At 38.2% G+C, this 16996-nt stretch overlaps 2 protein-coding genes and 2 pseudogenes across 2 annotated transcripts; 3 read left to right on the forward strand and 1 right to left on the reverse strand.

Moving 5' to 3' along the window:
- The first annotated feature begins 15 nt into the window (after positions 1 to 15).
- hacd3 (3-hydroxyacyl-CoA dehydratase 3) lies at positions 16 to 3812 on the forward strand. The gene is made up of 11 exons (XM_084933505.1): positions 16 to 236; positions 988 to 1030; positions 1128 to 1201; positions 1339 to 1503; positions 1635 to 1680; positions 1783 to 1893; positions 1985 to 2112; positions 2214 to 2326; positions 2623 to 2729; positions 2834 to 2965; positions 3068 to 3812. Exons 1-11 carry the CDS (start codon positions 159 to 161, stop codon positions 3142 to 3144), a joined length of 1074 nt encoding a protein of 357 aa, XP_084789631.1. The 5' UTR covers positions 16 to 158; the 3' UTR covers positions 3145 to 3812.
- On the reverse strand, positions 3546 to 10489 carry ints14 (integrator complex subunit 14). Its single transcript, XM_084933504.1, has 11 exons — positions 9705 to 10489; positions 9487 to 9594; positions 9176 to 9331; positions 8063 to 8181; positions 7828 to 7970; positions 7122 to 7214; positions 6447 to 6591; positions 6203 to 6336; positions 5707 to 5825; positions 4335 to 4400; positions 3546 to 4237 (listed from the first exon to the last, which is right to left on the reverse strand). The coding sequence occupies exons 1-11, from the start codon at positions 9924 to 9926 to the stop codon at positions 4004 to 4006; spliced, it is 1539 nt and encodes a 512-aa protein (XP_084789630.1). The 5' UTR covers positions 9927 to 10489; the 3' UTR covers positions 3546 to 4003.
- On the forward strand, positions 9925 to 12586 carry LOC146382679 (sodium/potassium/calcium exchanger 2 pseudogene; annotated as a pseudogene).
- On the forward strand, positions 12352 to 14105 carry LOC146382680 (sodium/potassium/calcium exchanger 2-like; annotated as a pseudogene).
- The last annotated feature ends 2891 nt before the right edge of the window (positions 14106 to 16996 follow it).

The following is a 16996-nucleotide window of genomic DNA, read 5'->3' on the forward strand; positions in this document are numbered from 1 at the left end:
GTCTCAGCACTGATCAGTGGAGAGCGCGCACGTTCGAAGAATATTCTGGGTAATTGCTAAAGTCCTTCCAGGGCAGCTAGCATGAAGCGTGGAGCGTTTATTCATTGTTTGCCTCACTGATATTTGCCCGATTAAAAAAACTGATCAAAAACGCAATAATGGCACTCACACCTCTTGTTTATTGGGCTCAACGTCATGAAGACATTTACCTGCGAGTTGAGCTGACAGATGTTCAGGTGAGAGTACCTCCTGCAGTTGCTTGTCACGGGCAAAACGCTTTAGCATGGTTCTGACTTTTTTTTTTTATTTTAAAAACATTGTTTTTGGGCCTCTGATGGTAAATGGGAAGCAATGCAAATACAGACGAAAGGTTCCTGTAAACGTTATCCTGCTGGATAGCTGTACTATTTGCATACTGTATGAGAACTGAGATCTCTTATCTGATAACTGATCCATACAAAGCTCTCTGTTGAGGCTCTTCGTTCATTATGTGGTACGTCTAAAGCCACACAACCTGTTCGAACCTGTTTTTAAAACCTGTTGATTTTAAGAATATTCGTGTTAACAGTTAATCACATGGGTGAAAAGTCCTAAAAATACCTGTTGGAACTACTCGGAAGGCGGGGTGGGTGGGGGTGGTAGCATTGTTCACACGCGGCGCTCGCGGGGTTATGTGTGAGGGACAGGTGTTGTTACACATCATCCCATACTACATGCTACAGGAGGGCCTCTCAGCACTCGTTTTTTTCTTCTTTTTATAGCACTTAACTCTATTTCTGATCATGTAACAGAAGATTCAGGTTAGAGACTTTTTAAGCACTTATTTTACCTGGTAATTAAATATCCTATGTGTTTTGGAATATAGTTTGTCACGGTTATATTGTAACATAAGATTAATATCTTTGTTTCGGGTTTCTGTTAACAGGAAGTAAAAAAATTCTTGATCTAGCGAGGAAGTATGCTTATCCTTTGCCTGTGTTTTTGCAGAATATTGACGTCCACGTGGATGAAAATGTCCTTCACTTTTCAGGTGACATGGATTCACGGATTTCATTTGCATTTGGTGATTAAAGACATATTTTAAAAAATATTTTTGTGGCATTTCATTTGTGATATCCTGTTTGTAGCCCAGGGGCATGGTGCAAAAGGACAAAATGAGTACAAGTTCAGCTTGGAGTTCCTCTTATCAGTAAAGCCACAGGTATGCTGAGTAATTCTATAATTTATCTTATGGGATCAGAAATATATCTATAGACAGAATAACTTTAAGATTGCTCTTAAATCTTTTCCTTTCCTTTCTGTGGTTTTCCTGTTTGTGCTCATTGCGTGAACCTGTAGGTCAGCTACAAGTCCACACAGCGGCAGGTGAACATTATAGTGCACAAAATACAGCGAGGTTGGTGGGAAAGGCTGACTGTCCAGGAGCGTAAACCTGTCTTCCTGGCACCGGACTTTGATCGCTGGCTGGACGAGTCAGACGCTGAGATGGAAATCAGAGAAAAGGTAAGAGTACAACTTGGCATTTGACAATTGTTACTAAATGACACTCGCAGATAAAGATTAAAAAATGTCAGTATGACTAAAATAATTGATTAAAGACTCTACTATTTTCATTTTTTAAATACTTTTAAAAGGAGGAGAAAAAGAACAGGCTGAAGGCTTCAAGACAAAAAGAAGAAGGTGGGTGCAGATGATATATTGCACTTGAACATTCTGTTTTATCAGATGGCTTTGAAGGGAAAACTGCTGATACTATTTTCCAATTTCTTTGAAATATTTCAGGGTTCGTCAGCCTGCAAACTGTGTTCTTGATTGTGTACAACCTGGTCCAGTTTCTTGGTTTTTCATGGATCTTTGTCAACATGACAGTGCGCCTGTTTATCATTGGCATAGGTGTGAAAATATATTACACAGGAGAAGCTGAAAGTGTCACTTACTTCCCAGAAAACTGGTTAAAACATGTCCGTTCTAAAACTCTTTTCAGATTCCCTCTATGACACATTTCACACAATTTCGGATGTGATGTTCTTCTGCCAGATCCTGGCATCAGTAGAGGTCCTGAATGCTGCTTTTGGTGTAGTCAAGACAGGTGTTATACCAACTCTTATACAGGTATGGGATGTTTTTTTTTTTTTTTTTTTTTTTTTGCCTGAGTTCAAATTTCCTAAAGTTACAGATTGAGCACCAATACACATCTTTTGTTTGTGCACTAGGTGGTCGGAAGGAATTTTATCCTCTTCATCATTTTTGGTAGTCTGGAGGAAATGCACCACAAGCCAGTTGTGTTCTTTGTTTTCTATCTGTGGAGTGCTATTGAGATTTTTAGGCAAGTATGCATTTTCCTATTGTTTACAGTAAACAGTCATCTAGTGATATATAGTACAGCTTTAGCCAGTTGTATTTAAATAAAACTAAAATTGGATAAGATTTAGAGCTTTGCAAATGTTTGGAACAGTTAGTTTTTGTTAGATTTTATTCACATTTCAGCCTTAAAACAGGCAAGTAGCAGTCGCATCTGAGCTATAATTTTATAAGAATGTGTAACTGTGGATGCAACTTTGTGTCATTTTATTTGGAGCATGACTTTTTTTTCCCTTAACCAACATGCTCATCCTTTTTCAGGTATCCCTTTTACATGCTGGGCTGTTTCAATACAGAGTGGAAAACCCTCACTTGGCTGCGGTATACTGTCTGGATGCCACTGTATCCACTAGGTGTTTTAGCTGAAGGTAGGCTTTTTTTTTTTTTTTTTAAAACAAAATTTGATATAAAAAACATGCAAACATGTTTATAGACTCTTTTATATATACTCTTATCTCTCAATCCCACGTAGCTCTTGCAGTGATCCAGTCCATCCCCATCTTTGATGAATCTAAACTCTTCAGCATTCCTCTGACTAAAGTGATTGGCACCTCTGTCAGCTTCTCTTACTTCCTGTACATTTATCTTGTTCTCATGTTTTTGGGTAAGTCCTCACATGAACTGTCTCTCACATGACACATATATATTCTAACTTAACCACTGCTGCTCTGATATTAATCTTGGTTCCCCCTCCCCCCCACCAAAGGACTTTTTATCAACTTTCGCCACCTTTACAAGCAGAGGAAGAGGCGCTTCCGGACCAAAAAGAGGAAAGCAAATTGAGACTCAACACCAACAGCATTCCTTGAACACCTTTGCTGCCTGCTTATTCCTTGACATTTGTTTTTAATAATCATCATCCTTATGTCAAATTTATTATCAACTAAATTTTTGACAGCCTGTCCATATAGAAATTAAAACGACTTCCTTTATGGCTATTATTAACACAATAGATGATGCAGTATTTCTGTCCTCATTGCATGAACGAGCAAACTTATTGGTGACCAAGTTTGCACACATATACCGGTACATTTCCATAGCACCTGTGTGATAGTGCCCCCCCCCCCCCCCCCTTTAGTCTTGTTTTCTCCCACGCAGCGCTATTTTGAGAAGCACTGATAAGAAAACCCTGTTATCATTTCATATTCAGTCACTGCCATATGTATAAAGAAAACAAGTCATCATTCCACATGACAAGCTCTTGGTTATAATTTCACAATTCCAAACCATTCCACAAAGCTCAGGGAAAAATAACCAGACTGCTAAAAAAAAAAAGTGTCTGTTGTGCTCAACAACAACCTTCAAGGAGCAATGTTAAATTGTAACAGGTTTTTTTCTGGCTGCTTTTTTATTATTTGCACTTGAATTACAAATGCCAACATTAATAGCCGTTTACTCTGTGTTCTGTAAATGTGGCAGTTATTTGACAATGAATAAAAATCGAATTTTAATGTGGTTATTGTGTCAAAAGATTCCTACAAAGGAACATTTATAAAAACAAAACAACACTGAATCCCAAAGATGACTTCGTAAAATAATCCCGTGAACGTCTTTACAGGGTGCACGCAACACTGCACCACATTGGTCCACGCAGGCTGAGCCTATGATATTTTGAGTTCATTCATACAAATTCGGATGCGGCTCAGCTTGAGAAATCCGTGTGCATGGGAACAATGTTGTGATCAAAAGCAGCATACTGGGAGTCACCAGTGCTGGCCAGTTTAAGCTGCTGTGCAGCGTGGGAGAGCTGGAAAGCAGCATCAGGATGTGCCGAGTCTGGCAGCATGGTGCACTCTCTCTCCAGCAGATCGGCAACTCCCTTCAGGAGCTCCCAGAAACCAAAAGCCAAAGCAGCCTTACGTAGACGGTTCAGCTCCTGTCAGAATCAAAATGAAAAAATAACATTTCATTTTTGGAAAAAAACAAACATGGCTTTAAAAATTATAGTTTAGAGCCACTCCAGCTAATCTTACCTTATAGAAGGTCTGAGTTTTATCTGGCAGTTTCCTGGCATTCCTCAGGATCTTCTGGACATCAGTCTGTACAATGACAGCATAAAAAACGAGTCAATGAATCAAAAGGCCCCTTAAATGTTTTGACCAATGAAATGTTTTTATATTCATTTTAGTGATTACGGCTTGAAAACCTGAAATCCAGTATCTCAATTAGTACAATATTTATTAGTTGATCTGTATTGGAAATTGTTGGTTCACCGTTTTGTTAAGTACAGAGCTAACATAGCCATCTACAAGATGATTTTAGAGTACTCTATGCGCAGATCTTCTGATAAGCTTCAGTGAGATGCAGATTTCCCTTTTTCAGCAGGAGTTAGCACACATTGCTAAATCTATGAGCAAATGGTTTGCTGACAATGTTATTACTGTGCATGACTAGTTAGCCAACTAATCTGATCTAAATGCCAAAGAGAATCTGTGAGATAATGTCAGGAAGATGAGAAACACAGACAAGCTGCACTATCGGCCACTATCAAAGCAACCTGGGCTTCAGTGCAGATCACCTCCATGCCACGCCGTCTTGATAAATAATAAAAGCACTCAAACTAAGTGCTGAGTGTTTACATGAACTTCACAGTAGGTGGACATTTCTTTATTGTCAATCTTTTTTTGATTAAACTTAGGAAGCATTTTAATAATCTGAGACACTGGATTTCCGTTTTTAAATGAGCTATAAGCCACAAGCCTCAAGATTTATATCAAATAGTAAATATTTCCTCATATTTTTAGGAAATATTTCACTTCATGTGTAATGATTATTGAATAAACTACAAAAACGAAAAACTTTTTGATGACATTTTCCTTTTTTTTTTTTTAAGATTCACTAATATAAGATTACATAGTTGGTCATGTGAAGATTACTCTGAATGACAGACTTGGACTGACCTGAAGAATCAATATTTGTTTGATGGCGACAATATTGACAAAATCAAATACCAGAAATTCCTGGAGTAATTATTAATCACAGGAACAAGAATTTCAATAAATATTAACCAAGCTCTGCTGAAGAGAGTTCAAACAAAGTAGAGGCTTGCTGAGCCCACTGTAGAGGCAGTGAACAGAGCAGCCTCTGAGAAGCCAAGTAAGTCATTAGTCAATTGCAAGAAATTAATCTGAAGCTATTTTGACAATTTCGCAAATAAGCCTTTTTTTCTTCTTCTTACACAGAAATGTCAGAAATTAATCGCTTTCTGGGTTTTTTAAACACAGAAAGCAGTTCATTAAAAGAATATAATTAGATAAATTTATCACTGACATAAATGTATGAAATTTTTGTCTTTTCTCCAAACTTTCAAGAGAAAAATACTCTCACGCAGTAATTTTACTTCACCTGTAGTCCACTGGCCTTAATCCACACGGTCACATTCTGGGCATAGCTACGTTTCACCTGTGGTTGTACAGGAAATGGACTTTTACTGTCATCCTCTCCGTAGGGATTATCAGCCGCTTCTGTGACATGAGAAAGGTCACAGGACAACATAGTGAGGTCAGTCAATACACTGCATCATGAGACACGTGAGAAACCCAGGTGAAGTATTAACTACTTGATTGTGTACACAGTCTGTTGTTCTTTAGGAATACTTGTGCATGGGTCATTGTGTCACATGTTAAATAAAACACAGAGTTTCAGAATATCCCTAAAATGGTTTGCGGATTAATTTCAGCCACTGTGGGGGGAAAAAAAGAAAAAGAAAAAAAGAATCTAAAGACAGTGCACTTAGAAACCTCATATAATCTTTTGTAAACACAGAACTCTTCATATTTGCTCATTTGACCCTCATCTGCAATGAAGCTTTGCATGGTGGCGAGATTAAAAAAAAAGTCACCTGAGATTGGTCCCAAATGTGATATCTTGCCCAGCCAGGGCAGAGGCTCCGGACCGGGATCAAAAAGAGACATCATCAAGTTTGATTTCTTCTTGCTGTCTGCCTGGGAGTACAACATGCCGTACCACTCCGGCCTGAGGGGCAAAAAAGCAAACTACATATACAATTTGTTTGCATAGTATAGCAGTCTTTATGGTGCAGGTTAATATAAAAGAGTTTATATAACAGCTCTGCTGCATCTCACCCCAGCTGGACCAGCGCCACCATGCCTTCAACCTTCAGACTTCCATGTAAAAGTACACAAAAATTGGGACTTTTGCCTGCCATCTGACTGGCAGAAGGTTCCTCCTCAAGCTCATCTGTGGTTCCCGTACCAACTTCATCCACATCTAAAATCAAGTACACATAATAAACTAAATCATAAATATTTGCTATTCTTTATTAATCAGAAAAAAAATACTTGTTTTCATTTCTGCTGTTAGACTGTGTTAGACAATTTTACTTACTTTTTTCTCATCTCTTCTATCAATGTTACTTTTAATCTTTTATATTACAGAATGAGAGCATTTTTTTAAAGTAGTACTGAAAGAAATTTGTGTGCATGACAAATAAAGGAAGCTCGAACCTCAAGGGATTTCCCAGCAGCTTTGCTCTTCCTTCCTATTTTGTTGGTTTCTTATAGTCTGAGGCATTTTCTGATTCGTTCGTTATCAACCTTATTTACTAAAATTGATTTGTTCTGCAACAGCAAACTCTAAAGTTCTTTTTTCTTTCTTTCTTAAGTGAGTTAACATAAAGCTGCTTGAACATTTGGGTGTTTACATCTAAATACGAGGAGTTGTGCACAAGCTGCAAAGCTAATATGTCACCAATCAGCATTTCTCTATAACTGGAACATAGCAAAAGTATTAAAACCAACCTTTGTTTACAGCAATAGGTAATACCAAGTGTCTGGATATGACAGGAGGACTTGCAATGTCAGCAATTTCAATGAAACCCACAATCTCCAAATCTGAAAGGCATATAAGAGAAAGATTTGTTAAAAAAAAATGAAGAATTTAAAGAGGATACGAAACACTAAACATATAAAGGCCAGTTTACATCGTGGAGGTCTGCTCTCAAAAACTGACATAGATGTAACACTGTCTGTGAAAGAAGTGCTTAAAGTTTACTTAAATAAGAACAGTGTGGAGGACAGACTGTTTGAATCACCAGACCGACAGGATGAAGTCAGAAACTGATTTTTCCTCCTCTAACCAGCTGTATTGTGCGGCACAATCAGCTCATGCAATCAGCTAAGTTTCTTAGCCCAGCACAAAAATGATCCCCTTAAACTAATTTTTAGTTTTAGTGTCTTTATTTTCCTTAGAGTTATCGATTCTCTCACTAGTTAGCTAACGTAAAATAATGTAAGTCTACTAGCTGCCACCAGCCAACCACATGACGTCACGGTCCGTACTGACAGAATAAAACTTCAGCACTTATTTCTTAAATCCTGCTTCACAGTTACATCTATATCAGTTTTTTAAAGTAAGGTTCCATGATGTAAATTAGCTTTTATGCGTGTAATGTTTCATGACTTCTTTAAATTAAACTAATCATAAAATCTGAAGCCAGCTGAGTACCTGTACTAACAGTCCGGGGCATGGGCTCCACCTCTTCATCCATCACGACAGGCTCAGGTCGAGGGAAGACCTGAACATCTGAGGATAGATTCCCACAGTGCAAAACCGCATGGAAGGGAGAGTATACAAGATCGATCAGCTTCCTGGGGACATGCAGATATAGAATATGACCAAAGATGTCCTGAGAAGAGGTTAAAATGTTTTTTGTGAATAATCTAAACAGTTACAGTAGTACCCAAACATGGTCTGTACACTCTTCATGCAAAGCGGTCCCTCCATAGTAAAGATTTGCCCATCCCCTCCACTAAGGCGAAGTAATTCCTCCAGGTTGTCTATGGCATCAGTCATCTGTAACTGAAATTACACAAGACAGTGGGTCTAATTTTTCAAAGCTGGGCTATTTAGCTAGATTAAGTTAAACTTTTACATATTTGCAATTTAATGGCAATTTCCACTTTCTCAATTAGATTGATCATGCTTGCTGAGAGGGACTGACAGATGGAATAAATATAGATCTAGGGCTGAGACTGTGGTATGGGGAAGACTGGTGGTTGCTCCTGGGCCTCGCAGATTCCCAAGTATGAAAATGAGAACTAAGAACCTGAGTGAAGGAAGTAGCCATACAATAGTCATAGGACAGGGAGTGAATGAGGTGTGGTCCTCCTCCTAAAAAAATCTCCATGAGAAACTTCCCGGGCACTTGGGATACAATAGCACAAAAACTTTAACTGATAAGTGCTGTGAGGTTATCTATAGCAAATTTTTGTCTGTTGATTCTGAAATGCTGACAGAGAAATCATCTTAAACCTTTAATCAAAGGTCACCTGATCTACAAATTTCATGACGATAAACATTTCACTCACATGTACTGTACCAGTGTACCTGCACATGTGATGTGACAATAAAAGTGATTTGATTTGATTTGGTGAATACCTGATATTTAATAACATGCAGGGTTTTTCCCCGACTCAAAGTTGGTGACTATTTATATCCATGATTAGTGTGCATATAGTCAACACAAAAAGACTGTGCTATTTCACTTATACTTATAAGTTTATACATTTTATGTTATTTTTTTGCCATTTGAAAAATAAAATGTATTCAAATTTATTTTTTAAATAACAGCTTTGTGAAGTAACAGCCTCTTTGTTGGAAGCCAAAATGTTTTATGTGCTGGAAAACTATAGTTTGAGTCTCTGAAGGTAGAAAACAACTGTCATACTGCTATCATCCTAAAATGTTCACAGAAATGTGTGATTTACAGGCGTCTAACACAGGCAATATGACCCTGAATTGTGTTTTTGATAGCTGCTTCTGGTATCATGTAACTGTAAGGATGGCTCAATACCTCCTCTGCATTGGCAATACACATGATGAACAGTTTGGTAGGAAAAGGGAAAGGAAGAGGAAATTTCTTGTCATCCCCACGTTGTTTCAGTGTTTGGAGGGAGTGGCGTAAAGACCCCTTCCCAATGCCAAGGGATCCATCAGTAACCAGCACCACCTACAGGACATATGGAAGAAGTACATAAACATAACTCAGTATATGCACATATGGTTCAGATCACTGCAGGAAAGCTATTCGACCAATAATAAGCAATAAATACATACAATAAATACAGAGGTGTGGCGATACTGAATAAAGTGTTAGCCAAATACCTGACAGGGGCAGGCACTACCCCACTCCTGCTGTACTACATTACTAACTCCATTTAGAGCTGCTTCAACACAGGTTTTGTCATAGTCTTCCAGGTTGCTCAGAGCCTCCTGTGCAGGAAAAAAACCAACATACGGTAATCCCAAATTCAGAACGCTTTTCAAGGAAACAAAATATACTTTGACTTTTCAGACAGATATGTCACATGAGCACACTTTACCTGCAATGCATTGTAGTCTCTGGTGAAAGGTACCAGAAGTTCCCACAGGGAAGAAAAGGCCATCAGCGACGTGAACTCCAAGCGGTAGTTTGAGGCCATGTGTTCAAACAACATATTGAGTCCGTGGACAGCCAGGTTCTTCCTCTGAAACTCTTCGATGCCATCCAATGACACTGGTCGTGTCATGGACAGAGACACATCCATTAACACCACAGTAGGCATGGCTCACCGCTTACAGATCCCAAATATGAAAACAGAAGTCCGCTGCAATGCTCCCACTAACGGTTTCCACTGCGTTGTCGTCGCTGAGGCGTATTTAGCTAGAACAACCAAATACACAGGCGCCGTCAGTAAAGATAAAGAAGGGACATATGGTAACATCCGAACTGTTAGCTAATGTTGGCTAGTTGTTCGGCTAATTTACATTAGCATTCTGTAACACTACGGCAAACGAATGAAATGTTCCAGCTGCCATTTAACCAAAATTACATTATAACTACCCAAAACCTAAGATACAAAGTAAAGAAGCGGTATCAGAAAAAATAATTACTAAAACCTACGCGCCTTTCAGTTTTTACGCTAACTAAACAATGGTTATGGTGTACTGTGCACCAGCACTTCCGTCCGGCTGACATTAGTGTACACATCAGCGGATAGTTCCCGAGAGATTAAAAAAAAACAACCCATAACAACAACAATAATAGTAATAATAATGATAATGATGATAATAATAATGATCTGGCTGCAGACATAACTTTTTATCATCTAGAGATGCGGTCAGTCTTTTGGCGACTTGTTTTGCACAAAAGACGGGCCGATAAGCAACGCCCACTTTAAAGCCCTGACCAGTAAAGATTTGGTAGACGCGTTTCAAGGTATCTACCCACATTTTCCGTGTTTTAATATTTTGAAATGTATTTTAGGCTTTCTGGACTCTGCTTTGATGATTAGTTTAAGATGAGACGCTACACATAATCCTATTAGCAGGACCTAAAGTAGGTTATAATGTTTACGGTGAAGACTTTTCCAGCGTCATGTCCTATAACTTGAACATTCCTTAGATGTCTGCCACTATGATTAAAAATTATAATATCTGTTTTGATTATCTGAATAGAACAGAACCTCTGAAAATATCCTCATCTGGTGCTGTATTTGAGTTGTAATTGCAAAACAGTTCCTAAACTTTATGAAGAACCTTTTTTTTTTAGGTTTTGAAGTGGAAGTGGGAAGTTGGGACTTTTTCTTGATTGATTTTTCAAAGAGAAAAATGAATTGTACAAGAGGGAAAAGACTGCGGCTGATAAAGCTTCATTTTTTTCTTTTTGGGACTCTCCTCTGTTCCCTTTGTCAGCTGACTGTCAGTGCCAGACCAGGTTTGCCTCAGAACGGAGAGGATTTCAGGGGGAAATTAACAAAGATACTTGAGGTGGAATCTCTCACTGCAAAGCATGATTATGATCCCCAAGATCAGACGCATGTGGTCGATGATGTGGAAACAACCTCAGATTCCAACATACCCACCACTACTGAGTCTCTATTACTGCCAGTCACAAAAGGGTTTATCTCTGCAGCCTCTAAGCTTCCAAAAGAAATATCTACAGCAGCTCCAGCTCCTCCTGCACCGACCATCCTTCATGCTCATTATCCTCTAAATATCTTTTGGCTGGGTGATCCTTCACCTCATTGGGATCATTTACATGTTTGTGCTGCTGGCGATCTTGTGTGATGAAGTCTTTGTTCCTGCTCTCAGGGTAATCAGGGACAAGTTAGCCATCTCCTATGATGTGGTAGGAGCCACCTTCATGGCTGCCACCCCAAAGCTTTTGGGTTTCTTAATAGGAGTCTTCATCACCCACAACAATGTGGATTTTGGCAGAGTTGCGGGCTCAGCAGTTTTCAATGTTTCCTTTGTGATTGGATTGTGTGCTTTGTTTTCTCGGCAAGTTCTCCACCTGTCCTGGTGGCCTCTATTAAGAAATATGTCATTCTACATATTTGACCTCATCGTACTGATCATCTTCTTCCTGGACAATGTCATAATGTGGTGGGAGAGCATGATGCTGGTAGCTTGTTAAACTCTCTATGTCATTTTCATGAAGTTTAACGTGCATATAGAGCACAAACACAAGAGCATTTTTAAAGCTATTGCTGCAGAGGAACCTGACAAGGTAAGCTCTCCTTTTCAGAGCTCTTATGTTGAATCAGACAAGAAATGAATCTACTGTTTGGTATTTGTCATTTTCAAGAGCCTAAAATGTGTATTATCTTGTTTAAAACCCATTAATTTAATGATTTCAACCATGCCCACAAAAATCCTTAACTGACAATATCATCATAAATGTAGTTTCACACATAAACCTCATTTATTGGTCACTGTTAACTGGTTTGTAATGACTACTTTGATTTGAAAAAAACAAAAAACAAAAAACATTTAACCCCAGATGGTATCTACACCAGTGATGTGTTACAATTTTGGTGTATGATTGGGAACAAAACTACAGAGTGTAGTTCATTCAGATGTGTCTGTAAGTATGTTTTGCATCTATTTAAAGAATTAAAAGAATTAACACAAGGATAACATGAATGCCAGGCGTTCACAGAAAACATATTAAAAAGTTACCAGTTAGACACATATGTAGTTGCAACTATGTCAAAAATTGAAATTATACTGTCTGTAAAGTTGCAGCATTGTATAGTCTGTAGCATAAGATGATTAAAAACATGAGGAGAAGGATCAGTCAGTTGATAAGAAGATTGTCTCAAACAGTGGTCTAGTTGTTATTAAAAAAGACAGAAATCATGGTACATATTAGGTACTGTTGCCAGTCATGATTAATGAACTGCTTCCTAGGATCTGCCTGAAGGAAAGGATGGCAACAAAGCCAGAGCTGATGAAAACAGAGTGGAGGAGGCTCAAGATGAAAAAACAGAGGAGCCATTGTCTTTACAGTGGCCTGACTCAGGGTGGGAGCAAGCCATACCTGCTCAGGCTGCCCATAGTCCTCCCTCTGTGGCTCACACTTTCCGATGTTCGCAAAAAGGTGATAATCAGATTCTTCTTTTTGATTTATTGTTATTATTATTATTCTTACAGATACTGTAAGTAATCTAGGTGTTTTCCTGGATAGTTCATTTAAGCTGGATAAACAGGTTTCCTCTGTGGTTAAATCTGGCTTTTTCCAATTGTGCCAAATTTACAAGGTCAAACGTTTAATACCGTACAAAGATCTTGAAAAACTTATACATGCCTTTGCGACCTCCAGATTAGATTATTTTACCTCTCTCTACTCTGGACTCCAACTCGCTCACCTCCAACGATTAGAGCTCGTTCAGAATGCTGAGGCTCGTCTCCTAACCGGAACTAGAAAGTTTGCCTCCATTACTCCAGTGCTCTCTGATTTACATTGGCTGCCTATTAAATTGCGCATTGATTTTAAAGTTCTGCTGCTTACTTTTAAATGCCTAAACAACCTTGCACCTGACTATCTCACCGACCTCCTCAGTCTCTATACTCCCAGCCGTTCTTTATGATCATCTGGTCAGTTACTTCTGGCCCAGCCTAGGCACCGTTTGAAGACTTGGGATGATCGTGCCTTTGCCTCTGTAGCACCAAACATCTGGAATAGTCTTCCTGCTACCGTTCGTGTCTCTGACTCCATTCAATCCTTTAAAGCACGCTTGAAAACTGACCAATTCAACCTGGCTTTTCCGAATCTCACCGCTCATTAATTGCTGTATCGTTACTCATTTCTCTGGATTATCATGAATTCTCCCTATCTCTACTTACTAATGCCTTTGTTTGTTTCTCTATGTTACCTTGTTTTAATGACTTACTGTTCAGTGTAATCATTTACTGTTTATTCCTTACTCTGAAGCCCCCCCCCCCCAAGAAATCCAGAAAATTCTTTGTGATTGCTTTCCTGGGCTCTGTTGTGTGGTTTTGTATCATCTCCTACTTTACTATCTTGGCTCCGGGGGCCTGCATTCCTTATGTTAGTGTGGCTCGCAAAGGCATGGGGGACATGGCTGTGTCCAGCTCTGTGGGCAGTAACATCTTTGATGTCACTGTGAGGTGAGTCTCTATAGCTAGATCTGTGTCATTAGAAACAAATATCAGCTGAGCACACAGTTAACTGTCTGTCTGTCTGTTTTTGTCCCCATGTCACTTCATTCAAAAGTCTACCACTCCCATGGCTCCTGCGTTCTTTAATCCATGGTTTGGCTCCAGCGGCTGTCAGCAGCATTGGGCTGTTCTGCGCTGCTAGCCTGCTCTTCTTCATACTTATCTTTTTCATCATTTCCATAGTTTGCTGTAAGTGGAAGATGAATAAAGTACTTGGTTTTACCATGATCCTGCTTTACTTTACCTTTGTGGCTCTCAGTGTGATGCTTCACTATTAGAGTCTGCCCAGTGTAAAATTTTTATACCTCTATTACATGCTAACAGAAAAAGGCTTATGCCTTTTTATGTGTACACTATATGATTTGTAAACCCCATACCTATTTCTGTATTATTTCTACTTCTACATATAGACCGTGACTTTGTTTCCTTTGTGTGTGTGTGTGTGATTTTAATATTGCTTAATTAATTCAAAGAAGAAAAACATTAAAGACATTTATTCTGATTGGTGCATTTATTTGAATGCATTTATTTACATTTCAATTTTATGTGTAATTTGATGAATTTTTGTTTTTAAGTTAAAACTAAAGTCTGGACAATTGCTTTTCAAAGCATATTGTTTAGCTTTGAGACAAGTGCATGGAAAAATCTTACATATTTATCTTAAATGACCAACAACTTCAGTATTTCATAATTTGATAATGCTTCCAGTAGTAATATATAGTAGTAATATAGAGACATACCTCACCCCCTCAGGCGTGCTTGTGCCTGGTAGTGCATGTATGTGTGTATGACAATCTTTAGTAGATACTTCTGCTAGTTCATGAGAGACCAGCGTCACTGACAACCGGTGTCACATAAAACATTACTCAACAGCATTTACAGTGTGTGACCATAGAAATGTTTTATTCATTGGACAAAACTATGCAGTTATCAAGCCTATAGACAGCCGTGTAAATAAAAAAAACTAAATAATCAGACATCCGCTCGGAAAATGTATAAATAGTCTTTTCTGGAAAAAAAACCAGTGATGGTGTGACTGTGACGTCAGGGGCCCTATATTACGCCCAACAAAATACAAAGGCCTTCTATCCTGCGCACTGACATCCTGTTTGTAAGCCCAAGTAGGCTTGTTGAAAGGGTTCATATACATTTCATAAAGTCAGTGACTTTAAAGAAACAAGGCTTGATGCTTGAAAGATGATTTCTCGAGAAAAATAACCACAAACCTGAAATTTTAAAAAAAGAACATTCAAAGCCAATGCAATGTCCCCCTGACACTAATTAAAATTGTGAGGGTGTTATAAAAAAGATCTTGATCTGTTTATTATTTAGTGTTATACACAAGTCAGGTTACGATGGTTGAGTCTATTTTAAAGGAGCGACAGAATAGCTGTTTTGGTCCGTGTAACTATTGTTTATGTGTATTATTGTGTATGTTTCACATAGATTCATATAGAGTATATAGATTGTGCCCACTTGTCTGTACTGAATATTGTTATGTGATGTGTATATTGTAACCTCTGCTGGGCTCTAGGCCATGTCTCTCTTGGAAAAGAGATTAAAATCTCAATTAGCATTTTACCCGGGTAAATAAAAGACTAAGACACAAATCATATAACTCACAGGAACACATGGGACTACACAGTTGTTCTGAAAATGGGTTTCTTTTAAATCCTTAGTGTTTAGGCATAAGCAATAGCTTCACATTGTTAGTTACAGAAACACAGATAATAAATAGTTTAAGCAAACTAAAAAACAGAAGCAAAGAATATTCCATATCACAAAAACTGATCAGTACATAGAAGCTTTTCACCTATGATGTTGATTTTATACCCATTAGTATATTTTTCAGTTAGTTTAAATTTTGTGATGCATCTCTAACAGTATTTAAACAGAAGTTTATCAATGAAAAATCTGTCACTATAAATAATTAGGGCTACATTTTTGTTGTTGTTTTTTAAATCTCTACTCCAAAGAGCAGTTGTTGTATGATGTATGAGAAAGTATTGCATGGGTGAAGAAGTGGGGACTTTGTAGTTTCTACCCCTGTCTTGGCAGGTTTTCTGTTGCACCAAATTCATAAAATATAAAATATGTGTAAAATAAAATTTTAATATTTCTTTTATAAAATAAAAGAAATAGAGTGCAACTATTAGTTCATGTAAAATATTTATGGTTTTATGTTGCAGTTAACCTGGCCTCGAGTGCTGGAGTCCTGCAGGTTTTAGATATCACCCTTGGTCAACACACCTGAATCAAATGATTAGTTCATTACCAGGCCTCTGGAGAACGTCAAGACATGTTGAGGAGGTAATTTAACAATTTGAATCAGCTGTGTTGGATCAAGGACACATCTAAAACCTGCAGGACACCGGCCCTCGAGGCCTGGAGTTGCCTACCTCTGTTGTACATTAACATTTTAGCAGGTACACAATCATACACCCCACAATAAACTATTTACTAAATTTCAGCACACATTTTAAAATTAAACCAAAAACCAAAGTTTACTTTTACAAGAACATCTTTCCAAATACATATTTATTTGATCCAAGTGATACCTCCTCTTTTGCTGCAAGATAGATAGCAAGCATATAGTGCATATACGGTGAGAGTGGGACATAAACAAAGGCTTCAGGTGCATTATATTATCAACCCACAATTAGGAAGCAGGTATGGGAGGAGTCAGTGCTAAAGCTGCGTTCACTCATGGAAATGCATTCACCTACACTAGGGGAGCATTAATCACACATACACGTGACATCACTGATCAAGTCACCACTGAAAGCTGCAAACAGTCTGAGTCTAATGGTTGGCTAGTTTTCAGAATATGGCATTCGCCCTTGCAACAGTGTTTTAAGATGCACTACTATTTCATATTCCTATACTGGAAACAGCAATCCATCAAGGAACGCGTCATTTTATCAGTAATGCACGTTGATATGGTACTTGTATGTTTTAATATGAAGTTTAAAGGTAGACATACCAGTATAACACGTTTCACTATGTCATCAAAGTTTTTTTCTCTAAACACCGTGGTGTCAAAATACCATTAGACAAAACAAAACACTTATTTTGCATTAAACTGAATATTACTAAGGTATACTCACAAGTGAGAGTGCGGTAACGCACATAATCCTCTTAGAAGACTTCAGGTATTAGGTATTATGCT

The sequence above is a fragment of the Perissodus microlepis genome, chromosome 7 (genome assembly GCF_051167445.1).
Source record: "Perissodus microlepis isolate ML-2025 ecotype Zambia chromosome 7, ASM5116744v1, whole genome shotgun sequence".
Lineage (NCBI taxonomy): Eukaryota > Metazoa > Chordata > Actinopteri > Cichliformes > Cichlidae > Perissodus > Perissodus microlepis.